We start from the raw sequence: 22,741 nt of genomic DNA, 5'->3' as shown, positions 1-22,741 counted from the left end.
TGGCAGTCCCGCCGGAAGTGCCACTCCTAGCTGTCGCTGCCACTATTTGGGCCAGCCCTGCGTGCCCACCATGGTGCCCATCATACGTCTGTCAGGACATCGGGCGCCTGGCCACAACTCCCGCGTACAGTGAAAGTGTTTAATTTTGAATGTATTCACAGGAACTGTTACTAAACTATTATGTCTGCCTTGACGCTTGCGGCGTTAAAGGTGTAGTTCGGATTTTATGAGGTGGGGCTGTATGGGGACCTTACAGACCCATCCCGTGGCGCCGTCCATCCAAAGGAGCGCCTCAAATGAGGGAAGAAAAAATTAAACTTTTACCATTTTTATTACTACTATTGTAATACTATTATTTGGAAATAAGTAATAAAAAGCCCACAACGGCATAACTACATAGCATAGTCTATTAAACAGACCCCCTAACATTACCCACCCAAACAGCTGATCTGTGGCAGTCCGCGGGATGCGTAGGAATACAGAAGTTCAACTAACAAAATTTCGAAACTTTTCCATGACTTTTCAAGGACCCATAATATAATTTCCATGACCATTCACAAGCTTTAAATTAATTTAATTACAGACAACAAAATTAAATCCCACAACTTTTGGCCTGGAAAATGACTATGACTGGCTATGGATAAGTAGCTCATACAACCCCACTTCAAATATGCAAACTATCCCTTTAATGTGTACACTCATAAGGGTTCAGCGTCCTTTATTTCCAAGGTCCCACCTGGTCGGTGTGTAATTGCTTCCCTGTATATTAAAGTTATGTAAAAACAATTAATATGACCATTTCATAATAATATGTTGGTTTTTGTCACATTGTATGAATTAAATGTGTTGCAGTTCCTCACAGAACAACCATGATGTCAAATATACTCAATTAAACTTTCATCTCCAATTAGAATCTAGACAAACAGGAAACTCTTGAAGGAGCGCAACGATGTGTCAAGGCGAGGATCACACATTTCATTTTGAAAGGAATAATCAGTATTTATTGTGTTTGAAATATACAGACACAACAGCTCTCTCAGGCTGGTTTAAAAAGATACCTCATTCCTCCCATGGGAAACATAAAATAAGATTAGGAGTATTAAACGTGCAAGAACAATGTATTCATTTTGTCAAGTGAAAAAAAATCTATAAAAGTCAATATTTAATTTACATCCTTGAATGTTTGTATTTAACTATTATGATCCACACAAACATTTCAACAATGCATAAAATTGGGTCACTAATGTCACAACATGAAGGCAGAACCCACAAACCTAAGACACATCTTTCTAATTATCTTATACTTTTACATAAAGTATTGATGTAGAAGCTGTATTATGTAGGTTAAACTTGATTTTAGCAATACGTGTCATATTTACATAAAATATTGATACAAACTAAAACTGTATAATGAAGACAAGGATACTACATAAGGCAATGAAACAATGACAGCGCAAACAACTTGTATCTGATGAATATACGCATATACACTTTGTGAAATGTATTAGGCAATATTATTAACAGTCAGTACGATAAGAGGCAGTGAACTTCTAATGTACATCAATGTAAACATGCATTTTGCCAATAACTGATGATAAATAATCACTTCTGGGGATTCTCCTTGTTTAACACGGATATTAAAGCACCAAGCAGTATGTCACATGAAACATGAAAGAATTGAATTGTAAAAAAGAAACTGACTGAAGTACAAAACAGCAGCAATGCAGTAGTTTTTGTAGTGTACAATCTACAAAAAAGTATTCATTTTAACAAAGAACTTAATCCAGTAACTTGTCATACATAAACATTTCTGAAGTTTACCTGAATTGTATTTGGTCGAGCCTTAGCTTTGACTGAAGTCAGGCTAAGAGAAACATGAATGTGTGAAAAACAAGAGAAGTGATCGTTGAAACATGAAACTACTGGAAACAAGATCTGATCAACAACAGTAGAAACATGTAAGTACTAAGCCCTTTCATGTAGACATTTTGATTGACAATTTGACAGACTAATGAGATAGCTGTTATTAGCTGCCTCAAATTTTTCCACAAAAACCAAAGGCCTTGAGTGAAGTCACACTAATATCAGTTAATTCCTCATATAATGCATACCGCTGATTCATAAAATAAGAAATCACTTAAATTCTAAACTATTCTGGCACTTGAGTCACATAAGTGGCAAATGTATTAAATATCTGTGTTCATTTCAAATGTAAACAAATGTTAAGAGATGTTTGACCATATCTGTGCACTATGGAGTTATGCTATAATTGTAACAAAGGATTTACAAATCATTACCAGACTGGCAGACTGAACGTGACGTGCTCATATGAACATAGAAGAGTTTTCCTAATAAATCATTTCGAAGTTAAAACATGAGATTGCCTCCTATAATCCAGATAAGAATGAGTGTCCGTGCATATGGAGGAGGAAGGCTGGTCCTCAGGATACATCAGAGGGGTGGTGCTGATGCTGAGAAGTCAGGGGGAGGCGTGTCAGCTTGGGGCGGCCTCAACTTCATGGTATTGAAGAAGCCGGTCACCTGACCTGGGACTTCTGCCAAGACATTCTGAGCAAGCATTTCTTGAGGACCCTGAGAGAGAGACAGAGAGAGAGAGAGAGAGAGAGAGAAGAGGTGGAGAAAGTGGGAGTGACATACATGACAAAAATAACAAGATTTAAAGGGAGATAGCAGGGGAGCTGCAGCAGCTTATCACAAGAAGCAGGGGGTTGTACAGATGAGCCACATGTTTAAGACTATTACATGGAGCACACAGATAAACCTGGCGGAGTGATGTTTTTAGCACTGACAGTGACAACACTCCTACTGTCCCATCATATAGTGTACAAGAACTGTTAATACATCTATGGTCAGAATGTGGCTTACTAAAAAATTAGCCTAAGGATAATACAGATACTTCTACAGTTAGAGGAATGATAAAAATATCACAGTAGATTTAACAATTACTTCAGCTTTAAATTAACATCACTGGCAGTAATATGTGGAGAAACGTACAGCAGAATACAGCAGAATAAACCCTGAAAGATTACTACAGCATAAAGTCCCCTGCTCCCTGATTCCTTTAATAATAAGTTTAGTAGAGATTAGCTGTTGGTGTTTGTAGCAACACAAACATACAAGCAAGAGAACATTAGCTGCTAAATATGTTGCAATAAGATGTTACAGTAAAACCAATAACCTACTATGAGGTAATGAGGCCAATGACTGTACTACATCACAAAGATGTAGTAAAACATGACTTGTTTTACTACATCATATGGATGGTACTAATATGTATTCTGATCTTTGAGCATTAAGGACATAAAAGTAGTTTCAATAAATTCTTTTATCCGTAAAATGGAAATCTTTGCAGACAAGGACTCTGTAACCTTCTCAGATCATCTAGTCTACAGGGGAAACCTGTGGTACAGAGTCTCTACAGTACCAATGTGGTGTTTTCAGTAAAGTACGTCCGCACACACACACACATACATGATGACATAATGTCCAACATACTGTGAACCAATGACGTAGGATATAAAAACCCTGAAAAAATAGGGCAGCAAACAGAGGAGTGAAGCTACTTCAGTAGTGTAATTACACCTCTATACTAATTCATGCAGCTTTGCATTAGAGATGCACCGATACAGATACTGATATCGGACATCGGTCCAATACTAAGTAGTAATATTACTACTACGGCTAAAATAGCTGGGTTGGGTATCAGTGACATGGGGCCAATCTGGCATCAGATACCATTATTTTAATAAATAGCAATTCAGTAAATTTATATCTATGTATTTATTTGTTACATTTTGTTTTAAAAAGTTAAGAGAGCAATGTTTAAGTCGAGTCTGATGTTGCCTTACACATAAAAGAATGATCCTAGTATCTTCCACACAGTGAGGCATACAGCTTATTAATTAAACACTGGTATTGGATCGGTACTCGGTATCGACCCAAAGTGCAGGTATAGGGACTGAAAAAGTCGGATCAGTGCATCCCTACTTTGCATCATATGCATGGAGGAAGGTGGGGGGGTGGGTTCAGTGGGGGTTCTCCTACATTTCTAAGAAGGGCTGACTTCGCTGGGGGGCTTCAGGTCAAATAAATTGAAGAAGGAGGCCACTTGGTCAGGCAACTCTGCCAGTACGCTTTGGGCAAGGGCTGCAGTGCTTGCCTGAAATAAGACGTGCAGACATTCACATGTATGCATTATTAAAGGACCGAGAAGCAAAATCACACAGAAGCTTAAGCATTCTGTGGCCACAGAGACTTTGCTTTATGATACAACTTACATTTTGGAACTGCCTGAATGGCACAAACTGCACGATGTCTCGCATGGCGGCCTCGCCTGTAGCCGAGCGCAAAATTCCATTGTCTCCATCCAGGAACTCCATGGCATCAAAGTCTGCCCCCCCGACTCCCACGATGATGATGGACATGGGCAGACGAGAGGCGTTGACGATGGCGCTGCGTGTCTCATCCATGTCTGTGATCACTCCGTCGGTGATGATGAGCAGAACGAAGTATTGCTGTGAAACATTGACAGCAAAACAACACAAGAAACAGAGTAAAGTGTTATTTTATCTCCGCTGACTGTTAAAACAGAGTAACATTATGCGGCTCCTGCCAAACAAGAACTTCACTAACAAACATTTGGGCACAGAAGCTGTTTTGATTTTAGACTTCCAGCGACTCACGTTGGCAGTTTGCTGCTGTAGGGCTTGCCTGCCAAAGTGAGCTACGTGGTTGATGATCGGGGAAAAGTTTGTGGGACCGTAAAGCTTCACCTGAGGCAGACACTGCTGGTAGGCGGTGACCACACCCTCTATACCTAACAACACCACAAATACACAAACAGGTCAACAGAACAAAATCAATGTTGAGTATCATTTTATACATTCAGCACAGTTTGTATCTTTGCGAACTTGCTGCGACAATGAGAAACTACCAATGGTGATTAATTTATGGGAGAAAGACAAACTGACAAGAAGTTCAGATTGCTCTTGAAATGTTGAAACAAACATTATGTCTGACTCATAAAGAGCTACGAGATCCAAAGGTTACATGCTCACAATACTTGTTTTTTTTTCCGACTATCAATCTAATGACCAGAGGTATTTAAATCTATTTCTGGATCTAAACTCAGGGACGGCATGTGTGCCCTACAGCACCTGATAAAAGAGAGAGAGTGTATACGGCCTAAATGGCATGTTGAGTCTCAACCGTACACACACGCGCCCTGATCTGAACACACACGTTAGCTTCAGCCTGTCGTTACCTTCACAAAATGGATTCGATGGGTTGAAGTTGATGGGAAACTCATGGCTGACCTGCAAACACAAAAAAATATTCATCTGGATCCCGAATACGAGTTAAATCAGCCCAACACCAGCTAAAACGAGCAGATGAACAAAAAACAATCACCTGCCATGTGGGAGGAATCTTGGCTCCGAAACCAAACACAGGGAACATCTTGTCACTACACAGAAGAAGAAAAAACAACAAACATAGTTGTTGGGTTGGTTAAATTGACGTTAAATTGATTACAGCTGTTACAACTTTTCAATGTTGAGTCCTGATCTTATTGCACATCGGAGAATAAATTCCTCAATATTGTTTAGTTGTGGGCATCATATTTGATCCATGTATTCCTGATTTCCTGATTCTACAGGTTGTTCTTTTCTAAAATGCAATTAACGTTTGACTTCCAATTTTTTTTTAAATGAAGGCAGAGTAGGTCTTTCTATTAACCTTTTTAACCAAAAAGTTCCAGGAACTACGGAAGCAAAGGAACTGTTCCTCTGTTAAAAAATGGTGATAAAATGATGTCAGTGTTTGAAACAAGGAAACGACGACACAGTCATCCTGTGGTTCGTTGTATTTACTGTAGGTTTAGTCCCTGAGTTCCTCAAAAGGTTCTTAGTTACCTGAAAAAGTTCCTGCAGTGGGAAAACATTATAAGATGGCAGCTGTGTGTTCATTATTCACACTAACACTGTATTACATTCTAGTCATGTTCATTATTTCAAAATAACATTGTATTACATTATAATCTATTGTGGGAATTACTTTCTCTGCTTTTTGTATGATGGATTTCTCCCTGTATGACTGCTGAACTGTCAGTGTCTCCACAAAGACACAAAAATCTGTTTTTGTTGTTGAAACATTTTTGCTATAAACTCCAATTTACCTGAAATATTTCTAATTGCTCTGTATGACTAATCAGTTATAGAAAGAAAAGTAGAACAGCTTTGTTTTTGTTTCTGCTACTCACATTTCCATCATAACACTTCACAGAAAACAATCTACTTACCTGTCATAGTCCTGGATCACACTGCCCACAGCCCAGATAGCTGACAGGTATTCATTATAGCCATGAGGGTTGATGTAGTGGAGGGACTGGGGGAACCTGGGATCCCCGTTGGAGCCTGTGAAGTCAATGGCAATCTGGCCCGAGGGGAGACAGATAAATACAGAGAATATATAATCAGATAATGCTTTGACAACCTGAACACTGTAATTTAAAAATTAAATTAAATGTCCAGAAATCTCAGAAATATTCCGTATAAAGATTCATTAAAAAATGTGTTGGTACACAAACCCTGTACTCACAGTGAAGTTAATCTGACAGCCGCCAATTATGTAATCCAGAAAAGTATACTCCTTCACCGTCTGCAGATAAATATTGGTGACAGGAAAAAATAAATACACACATACTGCACATAGTGTTTGTCCATTTACCTTTGTTTTCTTAGACATAACATCATGCAGCAAAACATATTTTATAGATATACAGGTAGTTTGAAAAAGCACAGGTGTAGTATTTAAATCATCTGAACAGCTCTCCATCTTCTAGTTGACTTCATAAGGGATACACATATACTACACTAAAAACACCATTAGCTCAGAAAGAAAAACGAATATAATACCACAGTACCTTGCATTTTTTTATTATGATAACACCAGAGTTTTTGTATCCTTTCTTCTTCTGTTGCTTCTTACTGTTGATGCATTCAAACTCAGCCTGAAAGGATGATAAATAAACCAAAAAATATAAAGAATAAATATTTGAGTAAAAATGCAGATCATTGTCCATAAAAGGGCTGTTAAGAGGGAAAAAAGCTGAGAGGAGAACCTTTTTATTTGTATTTCATCCCATGTTCTATTTTTCTATGTTTACACAAAACTGACACAAAGAGAGAACTCACCGCATATGTTTGTGATGCCTGCTGGATTTGGCTGAGTGTGGTCTGAAAGCTTCCAATAAAGTTGTGAGATCCACTGCTGTTGTAGTCGTAACAGTCTATCTGGAAACACAGAGTTAGAGGAAACAAGACAACGCCAGTCAACTCTCTGACATTGAATGAGCAAGAAAATAAAATAAAAAAAACCCTAGTTATATTCAACGGACAAATTATCATCTGTGTGTGCAAAATCCAAGTAGATGAGACAAAAGCATGCTATGGGGCTGAAGCTTCGAATGTAAGGCAACACCCTGAAGTTGAAAAATCTAAAAGGAAACACACACAAGCCTTGTAATTGACAAAAAGGAAGGCAAGGTCCCACTACTTCCTTAAACACAGAGTACCTCCTCAGAACATGCACACTGAAGCTTCACATCCTGTGTGCAGATTCTGAGTATCTTCAGTGTTGAAATCAGGGACAGACAAACAGGTCGGGACACAGTATGAAGCAACCAGTACAGATTAGACAAACTGTATGATGTTACAGTCAGTCTACAGGCTGAGTAGCTAACAAAGCTAATGGATAACTGATAGTGATCCATCTAAATGGAAAAAGTCTACATCTACATCTATGACAACGTACTATACAAGTTCAAGTCATCACTGAGTCCCTGGTAGTTTGTTGGCTCTCTGTAAACCAGTAAACTAGCTTGTCTGAAATGCATTTTGGTTGTATTGTACAGGGTTTTGTGTATATTTATTCACTGACACATAGATATCTGCCTTTCTTTAACACCACTGATCATCTAGATTTACATATACTTCAAGTTCTCCTTTCGTCCTTGTTAAATTAATGCTCGCGTCCGACGGACATGAAGCACTGAAGCCAAAGAATCTACCAGGGACGCAGGATGGCTGTTGTGATTGCGCTCTCGTCATTTAAATAGACAAGTTGACCAATGGCCCAAATCTGATGTATTCTTTAATGACAGATGTAGATGCGTCTAGGACTTTGGCCCGTCCTGTTAGAGACACTGCATCCTTCAGGTGAGGAGCACACATGGTGGGGACAGTAAACTCACTTGCAGTGTTGACTGGAAAGCATCTCTTCCTGACAAGTGTGCTTTAACAGGGTTAGAGGATGGAAACAAAAAAAACAACATACGTAAACTAATGCTAACACACATTTCCTTATTTTGTGCCGAGATTATCGGACCCTTATTTACGCACAAGAGGCAATGAATAAACCACATGCAGTCTAAGGCTGCGTTCAGACCAAATCCAGCAGTCCAGCAGTGCAGGGGTCTGCGGTGTAGGGGGCGTGTCGTTTGAAGTACAGGTGAGGCAATGAAATACGATCCAGGAAATTGAGTTGGAGCTACAGATTGATGCATTCTAGGATTAATCAGAGGCCAAAACACTGCACAGCGGTTTTACAACTCTGGAAAGTTATCACGACGGCAGCTGTTTTATCATTGTCACAATGATCACGAGGTAAACAGCCAAATACAGCGTTCACGTTGCAAAGTAATCCACCAGGAATGTGTGGTTGCATACATGTGATTGGCCTACACAGTGTGATGTTGGGCTGTATGCCGACAAAAGTTGATTCCGGTTCAACTTTTTGCCGGACAACTGCAGCGTTTTTTTGCTGAGCCCTATGCGGTCGCCAGTCCCGCGGTGTGAACACGTGTTTTTCATGCATTGCTGGATTTGGTCTGTTTGCGGCCCAACTGTTATTTTACTTGACCAAATAAAAATGCTTCAGTTATCAAAAATGCATTTTTTGGGTTTGATGATGTTCAATAAAAAGTGAACAGATGGACTTCCAGTACAGCTAGGCTGAAACAAACATCAAACATAATGAATGTATGAAACAAGCTTTAAAATACATTTGGACTACTCTTTGAAATGATCCCATTTGTAGCATTTCCTGATGACTGGTTTTACCAAAACTCACAGGCTTATTCATATAATCTCAGTTCCGCACTGAAGAGAAAACAACTTGGAAGAATTCAAATTCAATCAGTAATTACAATTAAAATGAGTGTTTTTTATAAAGATTCATCACAACAGTAATTATTAGGTTATACGTTTTTAGTAGGCTAATGACTGGTGAATTCTATGATACTCAAAACTTTCCTACCAATAGCAACTCTGCATATGAGGAAATACAGTCTGTAAGATGTGGAAGACAGGTTTGTTCTGTCAATATTGTCACATGATATTTGCAGTGAGTACTGTATGAGTCTATTGAGATGCATTTAATTTAAAACAAAAAGGTTAGTGGTTTCTCAGCTTTAATGTCCTACACAGAGAGAGAGAGACTGTGAGAGTGAGTGTGTCTGTAAAACGTACCTTTATAGATTTCTCCACGTCACCTCCACAGAGTGCCTGCAGTGGGATTCGGAATGGTTTCCATACTGGGTTCAGGTTGTATTTCACCACCTGCACAACAACACAGATTAACAACCACTTTGAGAACTGAGGTGCAGTAAAAGTATGACTTTACTTTCCTGTGCACTTTCCAAGAATACTTGGACCAGAAAGCATTGCACAGAGAGTGTGTATGTGTACCTCTGTCCTGTGAGCCAGCTGCCATCCAGTTGCTGTCTGCTTGTGGAATTCCAAGAAAGGGTCAGACTTGCCAAAAAAGTCCTGGAAATTAATAAGAAAATATTATGCAGCTGAAACAAATAAATTACTGTCAAATTAGCCTCCAATTAGGTTACATCTTGGCATGTGCAGAGTTTAAAATCTAGAGTACAACTTCCACATGGAAAGCTTTGGCAGTGGGATAACTGTTCTCTGATTGCTTAGACATGCTGGTCAGCTAGGCCCAAGTAAAAATTAACACAAATGAGAAACCAGAGCTGGAGATGTCAGGTAGAACAATCGTTTGGGAGCATCAAGGTCTCCCAGTGATGTAGGTTTTGATTCATAGCTCAGAGTCGGATTTCAGCCATTGTAAGCAGCACCCACAGTGTTAGATGGACGTGTCATGCATGACCAGTCCATGTCATGCTTTACAGTATATTCCCCATTGAAACTGTGTTTACATTCTCTCATTAACTCATAAAACTAGAGTTAAATTCAGGTAACTTGAATTTCAACTGAAGAGGAGTCTACCACACTGCCATTGTCGTGTTTACGATCTTTCAATTCAACGAGAAGGTTCGCAGTGGAAACTGCTTTGTTAGATTTACGTTACTGAAAAAGGAGACGATAACTGAGCCTTTCTTAGCTCTTGATTATTGTTGTCTTCAATCTCAACAATCTCTACCGTCATCACAAACTTGTACGAGAGAAGGAAGCCAAGCTGACCGAGCACAGCTCTAGCAGTCTCTACATGTTATTGTGTTGTTGTAACCGCTGTGACCCCAACAAGTAGTTGTTATAGTGAAACTGATGTTTTAGAGATTTTTTTTTCTATTTATAAAAACTAATCTCCATTGGCAAAGAAGAACACTAAAAGTTCTGCATGTTTAACTCAAGAGTTAAATATTAACATATTTCTGAAAACCTTAACAGAATGTTGATGTAGTAATCACTACCTTTTTATCCAGTTTTCTTCCTGCCACTTCAAACTCCACCACCCTGTTGTCTGTTCTCTCTTCAGCACATATCTACAAAACATAAAACAGCATTGTGTTAACTCAAACATCTGCAAATACACAGAGGAACACAATCAGAATCATGCTCCAAATATCAATCTAAATGAAAACAACTCACAGTAATGGTTCCTTTTCCTGCAGGCCTCTTGTCCTTCATGACAAGGGGTCTCGTTAGTTTCCTTGAGGACACAATCTGGACAGAAAAAAAAAAAAAGAAGCATTATGCATAAGCATTTGTGATGATGCATGACCTGTTGTGGTATGCAAAGAGGACTAACCTGTCCCAGTGTACACTCCAGTTCTCCCAGGAAGTCAGCATCTTCCAGATTGTGGTTGTCACTGTCAATGTCATACACTTCAAACTTCAGCTTCTGCACCATCTCAAAGTAGTAGTCAATGACAAAAGTCTTGGAAAACCTGGGATTAAGGCAATTCTTGATTTTCTCTGTCCGGCCAACCTAACACAGATACATGTTTCAGACTTGAGGATTTTTGTACATAGTCTCGACCAAACACTGTTAGTCACAGCAGATATGGTCACAAAACACAAACGAGTTATCTGACTTCATAAATGTGACAATAAGTAGAAATACTTTTCTAAAATGTTAAGGATGGGGACAATTCTGGGCTAACAAATGAGAACTCAGTAGTGATCTCGGGTGTTTTGACTGATATTAGAGTGAGTACACAAAAAGTGAATCTCCCTGCACCGGATCATATATTATGTGTATGCTAAAATTATAACATACTAAAATATCTTCTCCAGTGAGTGAGTTAGTAATAATAAATAAATGTTTCACTAAACAGCTTGCAGTGTTTGTAGCAGAGCAACTTTATGACTAACTGACCTCCCACCAGCTGGACCCTGAGCTGTGCATGTGAAGCACACATAGAGGGTCAGACTTTGAGAAAGTATCCATGTCCAGCAGGTTGTCACAGGAAATGCTCAGCGCCACTTTGGTCACACATTCAGCGGCTCTTGACCCTGGAACTCCACTCGCCGCCATCATTGCCCAGAGGTCACACACTCACACACAAAACCTAACAAACATAAACACAGATACACAGCTTTTTTTTAAAAAAAAAAAACAGTTATGACTGGGCTAGTAAGTGACTTTTGCAGAGGGCTTCAGCCATATGCACCCTTGTCTAACACTTACTCCATCATCCCCATTTAAATTGTTTATCATTAAACTATTTTGAAGTCCAGAATTTCCCACAAGATGTGTCAATAGCTAACTGACAACTAATTCATGTTGCTTGTTGACACGCCGATGTTATATCATATTTGGTGACCCATCAGATTCTGTGACCTACAGTGTTGGAAGGAGTACTAAGATCCTTTACTGTAGTAAAAGCAGCCTATCAATACAACAGTGTAAAAAGACTTCATTACATGTAAAAATCCTGCATTTAAAATCACACTTAGGTAAAAACGTAGAGGTATTACCAGCTAAATTTACTGAAGTAAGTACTAAGTACTTAAGTAAATGTACTAATTTTACAGAAAATCGGGCTGTGACTGATACATTAAAAATGCCGCTTATGCATTGACTCATCAGTATTAGTGATGTACTTTGTTTAATTTATTTAATGCATGAGATCATTTTACTTAAGTAGCTACAGGATACACTTCCAACACTGCAGGTCACAGAATCAGATGGGCCACGAAATACTTTGTAACACCAGGATACGTGTATCCTCTGAAGAGGACCAAGCAAACACGCCAATCTGCATTCAAAAATTTGATTACTGATATAAATGCAAAGCGGGTCAAACACAACTCGTAAAAATTATGTTATGATTCGTTGCGGTCTTTTTGTAAATTCGACCAACACTTGAGCCACTTAGCAGCTGTTTGTTTCAATAAAACCTAGGATATCTCAGTTGGGGTGCTGCTAGCGCGGAGCCCTGAAGTGCTAAGAGATTACGGGACGTCTTGCAGCTCCAACCCCAAACTGACATTCTCAAACGAGGCTTTAATGTTAGCTGACGCCCGTGTTTAATGCAGCCGACAAGTTCATGAAAACCTAGGAAACGTATTAAATGTTGTTATATAACAGTAGCTATCAACTGTTAAGGCGAATCATTCAGCCTTGTTTTTTAGGATTCGTCAAATTTACAGAGTAGCGTGAACGTTAGTTTAACGTGACGCAAGTTACGTTAACGGTAATTACAAGGCGTAACTGAAGCTAACGAACGGAGTCCCGCAAAAGAAAGACACATTAGTTACGTCTTTTGCTTTTCACATACCTGTTAGATAAAGCGTGGTGTGTATTTCACAGAGGAGCGAAAGTTAACATAATTGACGTTAACTCAATCGAGTTAACGCTTATTTTCGTTCAGCTCGGCCATACAATACGAGAGAGAAAAGAGTAAAGATAGCTAACTGTAACGTTGGTCCCGTTAATTCCCAATAACTTGTAAGACCCAGCTTGCAGCTTTATATTAATTTTGGTAGCGGAAACGACATAGTATCAAAATGTTTTCGGTGTCATTTATCAAGCCCTACCTTATTGAGAAGATGACGTTTGCGTGTGTCTGCTGATCTGCAGCGGTAACGACTGTAGTGGGCGGTGCCCTGTGCGCTCGTTTCCATGTACAGGGACACCCGCCGGCCTGCCCAAGTAGTGCACCAACAGTATGTATGGGTTTGCCGAGGTGGGACATCAAAGCACAAATTGTACTAAAACTAGTAAAATAAAAAACGAAATAAACACAAATTGTGTTTGTGATTGTCAAAAACATACAGAAATGTGAACCAGTATCTTTGATTGCATTTGGCTAAATAATTACAATGTTGATAGACTTTGTGTTTACTTGAGAAAGTCATTCAGTGAATCCAAAGGGTTATTTATTTATGTCCAGTGGAGCGGAAATGAATCACCGACATCATGTGAATGTATTTTTATTAGTCACAAGCATTCACACAGATCAGCCTTGACTAAAACAATGATTTCTTATTCTGGTGTGAGTGAAAAATCAGCACACTACATATATGTTTGATATTAATATCAATCATATATACTAATAATAATTGTTAGTATTATTATATTAATATATTATTATATTTGGCTAACAAAGGTAACATACTGATGATAAGAAAGCATCTTTTCAGTTAAGTTGTACTGAAGTTTGGGAGTAACAGAGTGTAAAAATAAGCATGTTGGATGGTACAAAGTGGAAGGATGGTTAGAAATCCAATAGTATAAACACCTGTTATTTCAGTGTAGTACAGACTTAGAAAGAAAAACATCAACATCCATGATTGTTGCTGTAATCACACTATTACATCATGTCTCCAGCTCATGTAATGTGTGCTGCTGTCTCAGAGTAAGATTGTAAGAATTCTCCCTGAGAAAGATGGACTACAACATTAAAAAGGTGTGAAGGTACAACAGAGAAAAGAAATATACAAGACATAATGACATTTAAACAACAAAGCCATACCAACATACCTACTGTCACATTTCTAGTGCATAGACAAAACTGTGATTACTTTATGGTGATTGCCTGGCATCATCATGCACAACATGCTATCATGTTTCTTTGGTCACAGAAATCATTCTTTTATCAACTTATTATCAATATCAAGTCAATTTTAAGACATCATTTCTTTAATTTATTTATTTTATTTACCCCACATTCATATAACAGCAGTGGCTGTAAAAACCTTGCTTCACGATGATTCATACCTTTCCAAGCAGTAAAAACAGACAGAGGTTGCAAGAGAAGCAGATTATAAATATGAGGCACTTCGGTCTGTCCAGGATGGCCCAGAAACACTGACTAGATTCGGGGGTTTCAGCTTGTAAGAATTGAAGAAGGAGGACACTTGATCAGGCAGCTCTGCCAGGACGCTCTGGGCAAGGGCCATACTGCTTCCCTGCAATGAGAAATGTACATGAATGACAGCTAGTCTTAGCCATGTTTAGGACAATGCTCACTAATATTTCAGTGTACCCGAGCCTGCGCTACTGACAACTCAGGCTGGTCAATTAAATAAAAAGAAGGCTAGAGGAAAGGCAGTGTGGTGTGTTTGTGGCTTAAATCAATGTGGAGAGCAATTAACAAGGAGGAGCAGCAATGTTCAAGCACAAATAAACATGAAACAGAAATAATCAGTGAACCACTGAGGAACAATAACTGATTATGAAATATGAAAATCTCCTCATGTACATCATGTTACTGCAGTATACAATTCTGGGCTGCTGCTTACTTGGAAATTTCTGAAGGGCACAAACTGGACGATGTCTCGTGAGGCGACATGACCGCTGGGCGAACGCAGCAATTTGTCATCGCTGTCGAGGAACTCCATTGCGCTGAAGTCTGCCCCGCCCACACCCACTATGATGATAGACATAGGCAGATGAGAGGCGTCTACGATTGCGGTGCGGGTCCGGTCCATGTCTGTGATCACTCCGTCTGTGATGATGAGCAGCACGTAGTATTGCTGCAGATGAAGAAAGAAAACAAAACAGTGTTAAGATACAAAATGTACAAAAACCTTGTTTGTTTCAATATGATCTTAGAATTTTATTAATTATTCCTAGTTTCTTTAAATATTACCTTCTACCCTTTACCTTGGTTTGTCATGTGACTTGTAGACAACATTAGTGACTGAACCATTGGGACACATCTTAAACATTATCACATTTTTTTTGGAGTGTCCTTAGATTTCACACTGACCACTGAGTGTTCAAGCACTTTCTCTTTGGCTACTTACTGTGGCCGTATTCTGGTAGAGAGCTTGTCTGGCAAAGCAGGCTACGTGGTTGATAATTGGAGAAAAGTTGGTGGGGCCCCAGAGCTTCAGCTGAGGTAGACACTCTTGGTAGGCCTTCACCACCCCCTCTATGCCTGCAACACACACACACACACACACATATATAAGTAGGAGCAACCCCAATGCAAATGCATCTTTTAATACCCGAATACAATGTTATAAAAAGCGTTAACTTACCGTCACAGAAAGGATTTGATGGATTAAAATTGATCGGAAACTCATGGGAGACCTGTGAGCATCAAACAAATAATTAGATGAACGCTTTAGAATTCAGTCCAACAATTTTACACCAGTTTCTGAATTTCACAGTGGAGAGCCGTCAAATCAGAGAACCACTGTCAAGTTTATATTCTGTACCAAATTTAATTACAATCCGTTCAAAAGCTGTTGAGACACTTCACTTAAAACCACAAATATCAACCTCATGTTGTCAATAGAGGAACAAAGTCATTAGCATTCATAGTACTGGGAACCTTGAATGTCTTTAGCAAATCCATGAAGTCGATGTTGAAATATTTCATAAGTGAAAACTTTTGAAATGTCACAGGATTACAGAGGTCAATAGGGATCATCCTCACAGGAACAAATCACTACAACGTGACCGAACCATGAAATGTCTGATGCTAAGTCTATTTAACAATTTTTAGGATGTGAAAGTTTGTTTGTTTGTTTTTTTTTCATACATTCCAGGAGGGAGGACACTGAGCTCCAAACCCAAAGACAGGGAACTTCTTGTTGCTGCACAGAAAAACAGAAAAAAATAAATGTACAGTGTAGGTATAAATACATATTAACCAAAGCACATCAGTCAGTAGATTAAATCCACTTAAATATGAACACTGCAATCAAGCAAACTTTATTCATACGGCCCTTTTATCTGACTGGCTTCATACAAAATTGTCACATACAGTAAACAAAAGGAAAAAGATGATTGGTTTAGTACTGTAAGTGGTGTGATAAAGTGAGATGGAGCAGAGTTTACCTGTCATAGTCCTGGATGACATTACCCACTGCCCAGATGGCTGACAGGTATTCATTGTAGCCCTCTGGGTTGATGTAGTGGAGGGACTGGGGGCTTTTAGGATCCCCGTTGGAGCCTGTGAAGTCGATGGCAATCTAGCCCGGGCCCGAGAGAGGATAAGGATCAAGACATAGGGAGCTGCTCAGTGACCGGATGCAAATGCGAGATTCATAACATAGTATTTACCGAATTTTGAGGCATGCTACCTGGAAGTAGCGATTTCAGGTACATTAAAGAAACTGAATCAAATAAAACAATTTATTTGACTTATTTCGTGTTGTATTTGTGACAGTCAGTATGTTTGCTGTGTTGATTTGAGAATGTGAATATAAATGAAAGTATTAAAGTAATAACATGTCGTGTTTGACATTTCCAGACTCACAGTGAAGTTGAATTGACAACCACCCATAATGTAATCCAGGAAGGTGAACTCCTTCTCCACCTGAAAGGTTAAATACTACATTAACATCAGCAGTAACATCAATATATATGTAGCAACAAGTTATTCCTTTCTGTCTTTTAAAAATGCAGAATCTAAAAATCACTGAAAAGATCTAACAATTCACTGAGAGAAAATAAACAGAAGGATGAAGAGATCAAGGCAGTGTCTTCAACATCCTAATTTCTAAATCAGTACCTGGCAGCGCTTGAAGAGAATGACCCCAGAGTTCTGATAGCCTCTCTTCTTTAACTTTTTTGGGTTAATGCACTTCAATTCAGCCTGCAAGTGAGAACATGAGTCATATGTATGCCAGTTATATTATAAGCAGTGTAACTGAATATGAGAATTGGAATAAAACACACACAAAGCCTCACCGGAGAAATGTGTGTCCCTGTTTGCATTTCTGCAAGTGTGGTTTCAAAACTCCCAATAAGGTCATGGGAGCCATTGTGATGATGGTCGTAACAGTAAACCTGAGGACCAACAGAGAGATTTCTTGTAGCCAGTCAAAGTCAAGGCAACCTTACAACAAGTTCAGAGATGGTCAACAAAATATCAAGACAGGATGAAGAAATTAAAGTTGATGTGATTCAGTTTTTTTTTAAAGCCTGTGTGCAAGAATTAATCTTTACATATATTACTATTTTGATTTTAAAAAACAGTATTAATAAGTATGTGCTAGGAATTTGGTTTTTATCAGGGTGTAAGAATCTTTGAAAGGACATTTACATAGCAGTCTTAGTCTTTTTTGGTTGCTGTGAGAAGATCTCACTATATCACAATGAAATGGATATGATATAAACATAATTAAAACATATTCACTGTTTGTGGTAAGCGAGGACACTTCATCATATCCTAAGTGTGCAGTATCAGTCAAACCCTCAACAATCACACCTCACATGCACAAATAACCAATCACACTCTCAGGAATCAATGTTTATGCTGCTCTCTTAGTCAGGTTACACTTGAAAAAGTGATTTTAATCTCAATCAGACTTTTACCTGGGTAAATAAAGGATAAGAAAAAAACTATAAACACAGTAAATACAACAACAGTAACTAAAGTAAATAAAAAGAAGATAACAACGATGCACACCTTTGTGTGGGGATGCCATGCACTCTGTCACATATTGCTTATCCAGCTGGGTCACAAGCAGCTCGCTGCTCTAAGTGTGGAAGCATTGTACAATGGAAAAAAAATGCAAATAGAGGATGAATCATTAGTATGTTAGAGTAGCGTGGTCAATCAAGCCAACAAAAGCTAAAATATAAGTAAATATTGATAATAATAAGCATAAGTAAATGTAAAAAGAGGGAGCAAACAAATCTACTTTTTTCACACCTTAGTGGGGTTTAAAGAAACGTGTTAATAGGCTGCATTTTACAGGGAATATTAACAGAGATCAAAAAACTTAAATGGTATAAAATAATAAACAAGAATTTACCTTTATAGGTTTCTCCACATCTCCTCCACAGAGAGCTCGCAGTGAGATGCGGAAGGGTCTCCATGTTGGGTTTAGGTTGTTATATATCACCTACATAAAACGGATTAATATGAGTCACAAGTCTGTAATAATCCTATTCTAGCAGAAGAGGGAGCTGTTGGTAAATATGTACCTCTGTCCTGTGAGCAAGCTGCCATCCAGTTTCAGTCTGCTTGTAGAATTCCAGGAAAGGGTCGGACCACCACAGATACTGAACAACCATATCCAATTAAGAATTTAATATTTGAATTATAGACAGTAGAAATAATAAACAACCTCAGTGTCCTAGTCCTGACTATTTAAAATGACCTACAGTACCTTTTTGTCCAGCTTGCGGGCTGACACCTCAAAGTTTGCCACTCTGGTGTCTGTTATTTCTTCAGCAGAGATCTATAAAAAAAAAAAGGAAATCAACACTTTGAAAGCTGCTTTGTGCAATTTTGTGCTTTCGACAATATGGCATACTATCTTTTAAAACACAGAAATCTTGTAAATGAACATCACTAAATGGCATAATGCATGATTTCTAACCCAGCCATGATCCTTTAAAATCACATACTAAAGAAACAGAAGCAAACACAATCAAAGGTCACTGTTGCCAACACTAAATGCAGTTAGACAGTAGGGCTGTGAGATTAATCGAATTTTATTTTCGATTATGATTTTGGCTTCTAACGATTGTGAAAACAAGATAATCGAGATAAAACGATGATTGTATATTATTGTCATTTCTTAATGATGCTCTTGTTTTGTCCTGTGTTATAAATCCAGCAAAGCTCTTTTCTTTACAGCGGTGCGCTTTCGCTCCTCCATAAACGCCTCCAACAGGCGTTGAGAGTCTTTGTCCACAGACTAACCTTCACCAGGCTGACTGACAGCTGAAATTTACTGAACCAAAATAGTTTGCATGTCGGCTCCACGGGAAGAAATCAACAGTGTTTGTACATATTGATTCATTGGTTTTATTTTCCCGTTTAAGTTTCTTTTTTTAAGTGACATATTCAGAATGGTTTCTTCATCATCCAACTAAATAGCAAAAGATTCTCTCTGTACATAAGTCATATATAATAATTCCTACATGTATTTTCAGCTGTAGCCTACTTTTAATATGTGGAAATTATTTCTAGTGTTTTTACATCTTCTTATTCTGTTGTATGATTACAGGCTGTCGTTTACATTGCATTTCGTTGAATATGACTTTTTGCTGTTTCTTAAACAAAAGCTTTCTGCAGGTACTGGGTATCACCGTTTCATCTCATATCATGAAGTACTTCATTCATGTCCGCGGAGGAGCTGCTGTGTTTGACTGCACAGATAGAAAATACCTCGGCTGACAGGATGTACCACTCTATTTGGTAAAAACTTTTTCTTCTTCTTCTTTGTGGTTTATAACAGCGGTTGGCAACTAGCGTATTAGGTACATTACTGCCACCCTCTGCTTCGGACTGTGGGCCAAAGATTAAATCCTACACATTACTCCTGTCTGTGTAATAAACTCAAAGAAAACTACTGCTCCACCCACTTGGCAAGTTCATTAAAGTTTTACTGCTGAACTCCTGAACTCCAGTCTTCCTAAGTTCTTCCCTCATATATTGTCTTTCTTGATCATTAGTACAATCTATGATTGCATGTAATAGCCAAGTGGAAAATTGGCATTGGCAATCGTCAAAAATGAGAGTCAACAAGTAATCGTGTTAAATAATCGTGATGTCAATATTGACCAAAATAATCATGATTATTATTTTTACCATAATGGAGCAGCCCTATTATACAGTACGTCTAATTCTAGTAAGATGGTGGTATTTTATGGCTATCTGGCTAATACAATAGAGTGCTGTCCTTTAACAAATATTAAGTGCCTTGCAATTTGCTATGATCACATCTCAAGATTAATTCCTGCCCACTCACTGTGATGGTCCCACGACCTGCAGGCCTCCCATTCGTCAACATCAAAGGTCGAGTCATCTGCCTGTTAGAAACAATCTGGATACAAAACACTGGCACTGTCACAGAACAATGAAAAGATTAGGAGACATTATCAATGTTTTTCCTTAAAACTGCAGAAGGTGCAGCTCACCTGACCCAGAGTGCATTGAAGCTCTCCCAGAAAATCGTCATCAGCCAGATCATAGGTGTCGTTGTCAATGTCATAAACGCAAAACTTCAGCCTCTGCACCATCTCGAAATAATAGTCGAGGACAAACTTCTTGGCGAACTTTGGATTCAAGTTGTTCAGGATCATCTCTGTGCGCCCAAACTGGTTCAGAAAGAAAGAGCTGATGTAAGATAATGTCAGATGACTCAGGCTGAATCAGAAATCTAACACATGCAGTATGTGGAAATATATAACAGGGAACATCCTCAGCTTCTGTGCACACAGGTACAATACAGACCTCATACCAATGGGAGCCTGAAGTGTTGATGTACAAGGCACACAGAGGGTCTGACTTAGAGAAGACGTCCATGTCCAGGAGGTTGTCACAGGAGATGGTCAGCTCCACTTTGGTGGCCATATGGGTGGCTGCTGGTGCTGAAGCCCCAAATGAGGCCATGGTAGCTTGTTGTGCTAAGATAATAATAACACATTTTATTTATAGAGCACTTTTCAGGGTACTCAGAGACATTTTACATAAGTTAAAAGGATCATAAAAAAACAACATGCTAAAAAGCACAAGGTAACACATTTACTCAAGTGCTGTATTTCAGTACAACTTTAAGGTACTTGCAGTTTAAATACTGTATATCCATTTTCTGCTACTTTATACTTCTACCCCACTACATGTCAGAGATTTTCTTTTGTCCTTTACTGACAGGGGCCTCAGCAAATGGTTAATTTGACCTTAAGTAGCTTTTGTTGCTTTTACTTCTGTACCTTTAATGTTAGTCAAGTAACATTTTGAATGTAGGACTTGACATGTGATTTTTGTATTGTGGCACTGCACCTTTTACAAAAGTAATTAAATACTTCTTCCACCGCTGAATATTAATGTTAGTGTATCTCAGATTAAAGATATAGTTAATGTACAGTCCCGTCTAATATTAGTTGAAAAAAAAAAACCGCCCTGACAGTAAATCTGGGAGTTGGTTGCAATCAAGAATTTTTGGGAATAGAGTGACCGTTAGTTACCGTTAATCTACCGTTTGCCTTAATCTATATTACAGAACAGTACAAAATACACAATTAACAGAAAAAAACAGTATATTGAGCACGTTTTTTAGGTATAAAGCTACAACAATTTAATGAAAATGATTGATGAATCAATGTTACATAGTTTAACACGCACAGATAAATGTTGGGGTCACAGCATGTAATGTATTACCGTCTTGTTAGCTAACGTCAATTTTAGCTTACGGTTAATTACGTTTATGCGGTGAGAGATGGGTGGGTGTGGTGATGTCTGCACCGATACAGTCTACCCATGCACACATTTCATCATCTTTTTGTAGTAGTTTAAAGAATACTCACAGTTATTTACCTGTTTAGCTGTTCAAAATATAAACAATGTCTGCCTCTGGTCGTATATGCAGCGTTAACATATAACGTTATTTGACAAGAGCAGCTGAGGAGCCCGGGGCGGAGCCGACACTCGGCCCAACTACGGTGAACTTCTTCTGGCCGCTTTTTAACGCTACGTTACACACTCAACACTGATATTCAGTCAAGTCAGCTCACTGTTGTTTGAGTGTCTGGTACATTTATGCCTAAATTAAGTGAAGAACACTTTCTGACACTGTGCGTAACAACAGGCAGGTTAATATTAGTGCGGAACGCGAAACACTTCTGCTTGTTTCTTGTCGACTGCACACAGAGGAGATACGTCATCGGGGTCCATTCAAGAAAGAGATGTTTTGTAGTATAAGTAAACGCTAATAAATTCATCTGCTGCGGTAGTTAAATAGCATGTAACAGGTAGAATATCCCATTAAGATGTTTATATAGCTGACATAGCTTCTCTTTCTGTTTTCAAACTTATTTTTAACCAACAAAAAGCCTTCTTGTGTTAACTTTTGTCAAACTACTTTTGCTCAAGTGTGTGTTTTTTTGTTTTGTTTTTTGTTTTGTTTTGTTTTGTTTTACGTATTTTACACCTAAAATGCCCTTTTAAACCACCTTATCATTTAGTTAAAAACACAAAAACGTTTAAAGCCTCATCTTTATTATCTTATTTATCTTTTTTTGTTGTTGTTTTGTTTTGTTCTCTTTC

The 22,741-nt window shown here is 38.5% G+C and overlaps 2 protein-coding genes across 6 annotated transcripts; both read right to left on the bottom strand.

Annotated features, from left to right (window-relative positions):
* Positions 1-973: 973 nt before the first annotated feature.
* Positions 974-13,421, bottom strand: LOC121888148 (copine-3-like). Of its 3 annotated transcripts, XM_042399527.1 has the most exons (17): positions 13,317-13,421; positions 11,653-11,845; positions 11,083-11,262; positions 10,923-10,997; positions 10,745-10,816; positions 9,768-9,848; positions 9,549-9,638; positions 7,215-7,313; positions 6,944-7,030; positions 6,619-6,678; positions 6,320-6,453; positions 5,431-5,485; positions 5,285-5,336; positions 4,704-4,837; positions 4,299-4,535; positions 4,066-4,180; positions 2,504-2,592 (listed from the first exon to the last, which is right to left on the bottom strand). In XM_042399527.1, exons 2-16 carry the CDS (start codon positions 11,812-11,814, stop codon positions 4,070-4,072), a joined length of 1,629 nt encoding a protein of 542 aa, XP_042255461.1. In that variant the 5' UTR covers positions 11,815-11,845; positions 13,317-13,421; the 3' UTR covers positions 2,504-2,592; positions 4,066-4,069. The 3 variants fall into 3 exon arrangements, with proteins under 3 accessions (XP_042255459.1, XP_042255460.1, XP_042255461.1); XM_042399525.1 differs by lacking the exon at positions 4,066-4,180 and having other exon boundaries at positions 974-2,592; XM_042399526.1 differs by lacking the exons at positions 4,066-4,180; positions 13,317-13,421 and adding an exon at positions 13,058-13,289 and having other exon boundaries at positions 974-2,592.
* A 275-nt stretch (positions 13,422-13,696) lies between these two features.
* On the bottom strand, positions 13,697-22,358 carry LOC121888401 (copine-3-like). 3 transcript variants are annotated; one of them, XM_042399877.1, is made up of 16 exons: positions 22,003-22,358; positions 20,930-21,102; positions 20,614-20,793; positions 20,445-20,519; positions 18,855-18,926; positions 18,670-18,747; positions 18,498-18,587; positions 17,428-17,526; positions 17,249-17,332; positions 16,994-17,053; positions 16,573-16,706; positions 16,274-16,328; positions 15,768-15,819; positions 15,531-15,664; positions 15,024-15,257; positions 13,697-14,690 (listed from the first exon to the last, which is right to left on the bottom strand). In XM_042399877.1, exons 2-16 carry the CDS (start codon positions 21,086-21,088, stop codon positions 14,544-14,546), a joined length of 1,653 nt encoding a protein of 550 aa, XP_042255811.1. In that variant the 5' UTR covers positions 21,089-21,102; positions 22,003-22,358; the 3' UTR covers positions 13,697-14,543. The 3 variants fall into 3 exon arrangements, with proteins under 3 accessions (XP_042255811.1, XP_042255810.1, XP_042255812.1); XM_042399876.1 differs by having other exon boundaries at positions 22,013-22,358; XM_042399878.1 differs by lacking the exon at positions 22,003-22,358 and having other exon boundaries at positions 20,937-21,028.
* Between the last annotated feature and the right edge of the window lie 383 nt (positions 22,359-22,741).

This window comes from Thunnus maccoyii, chromosome 21, assembly GCF_910596095.1.
Source record: "Thunnus maccoyii chromosome 21, fThuMac1.1, whole genome shotgun sequence".
NCBI lineage: Eukaryota > Metazoa > Chordata > Actinopteri > Scombriformes > Scombridae > Thunnus > Thunnus maccoyii.
The sequence above is the reverse complement of the archived record's forward strand: the minus strand, read 5'-3'. Positions and strand labels throughout refer to the sequence as shown.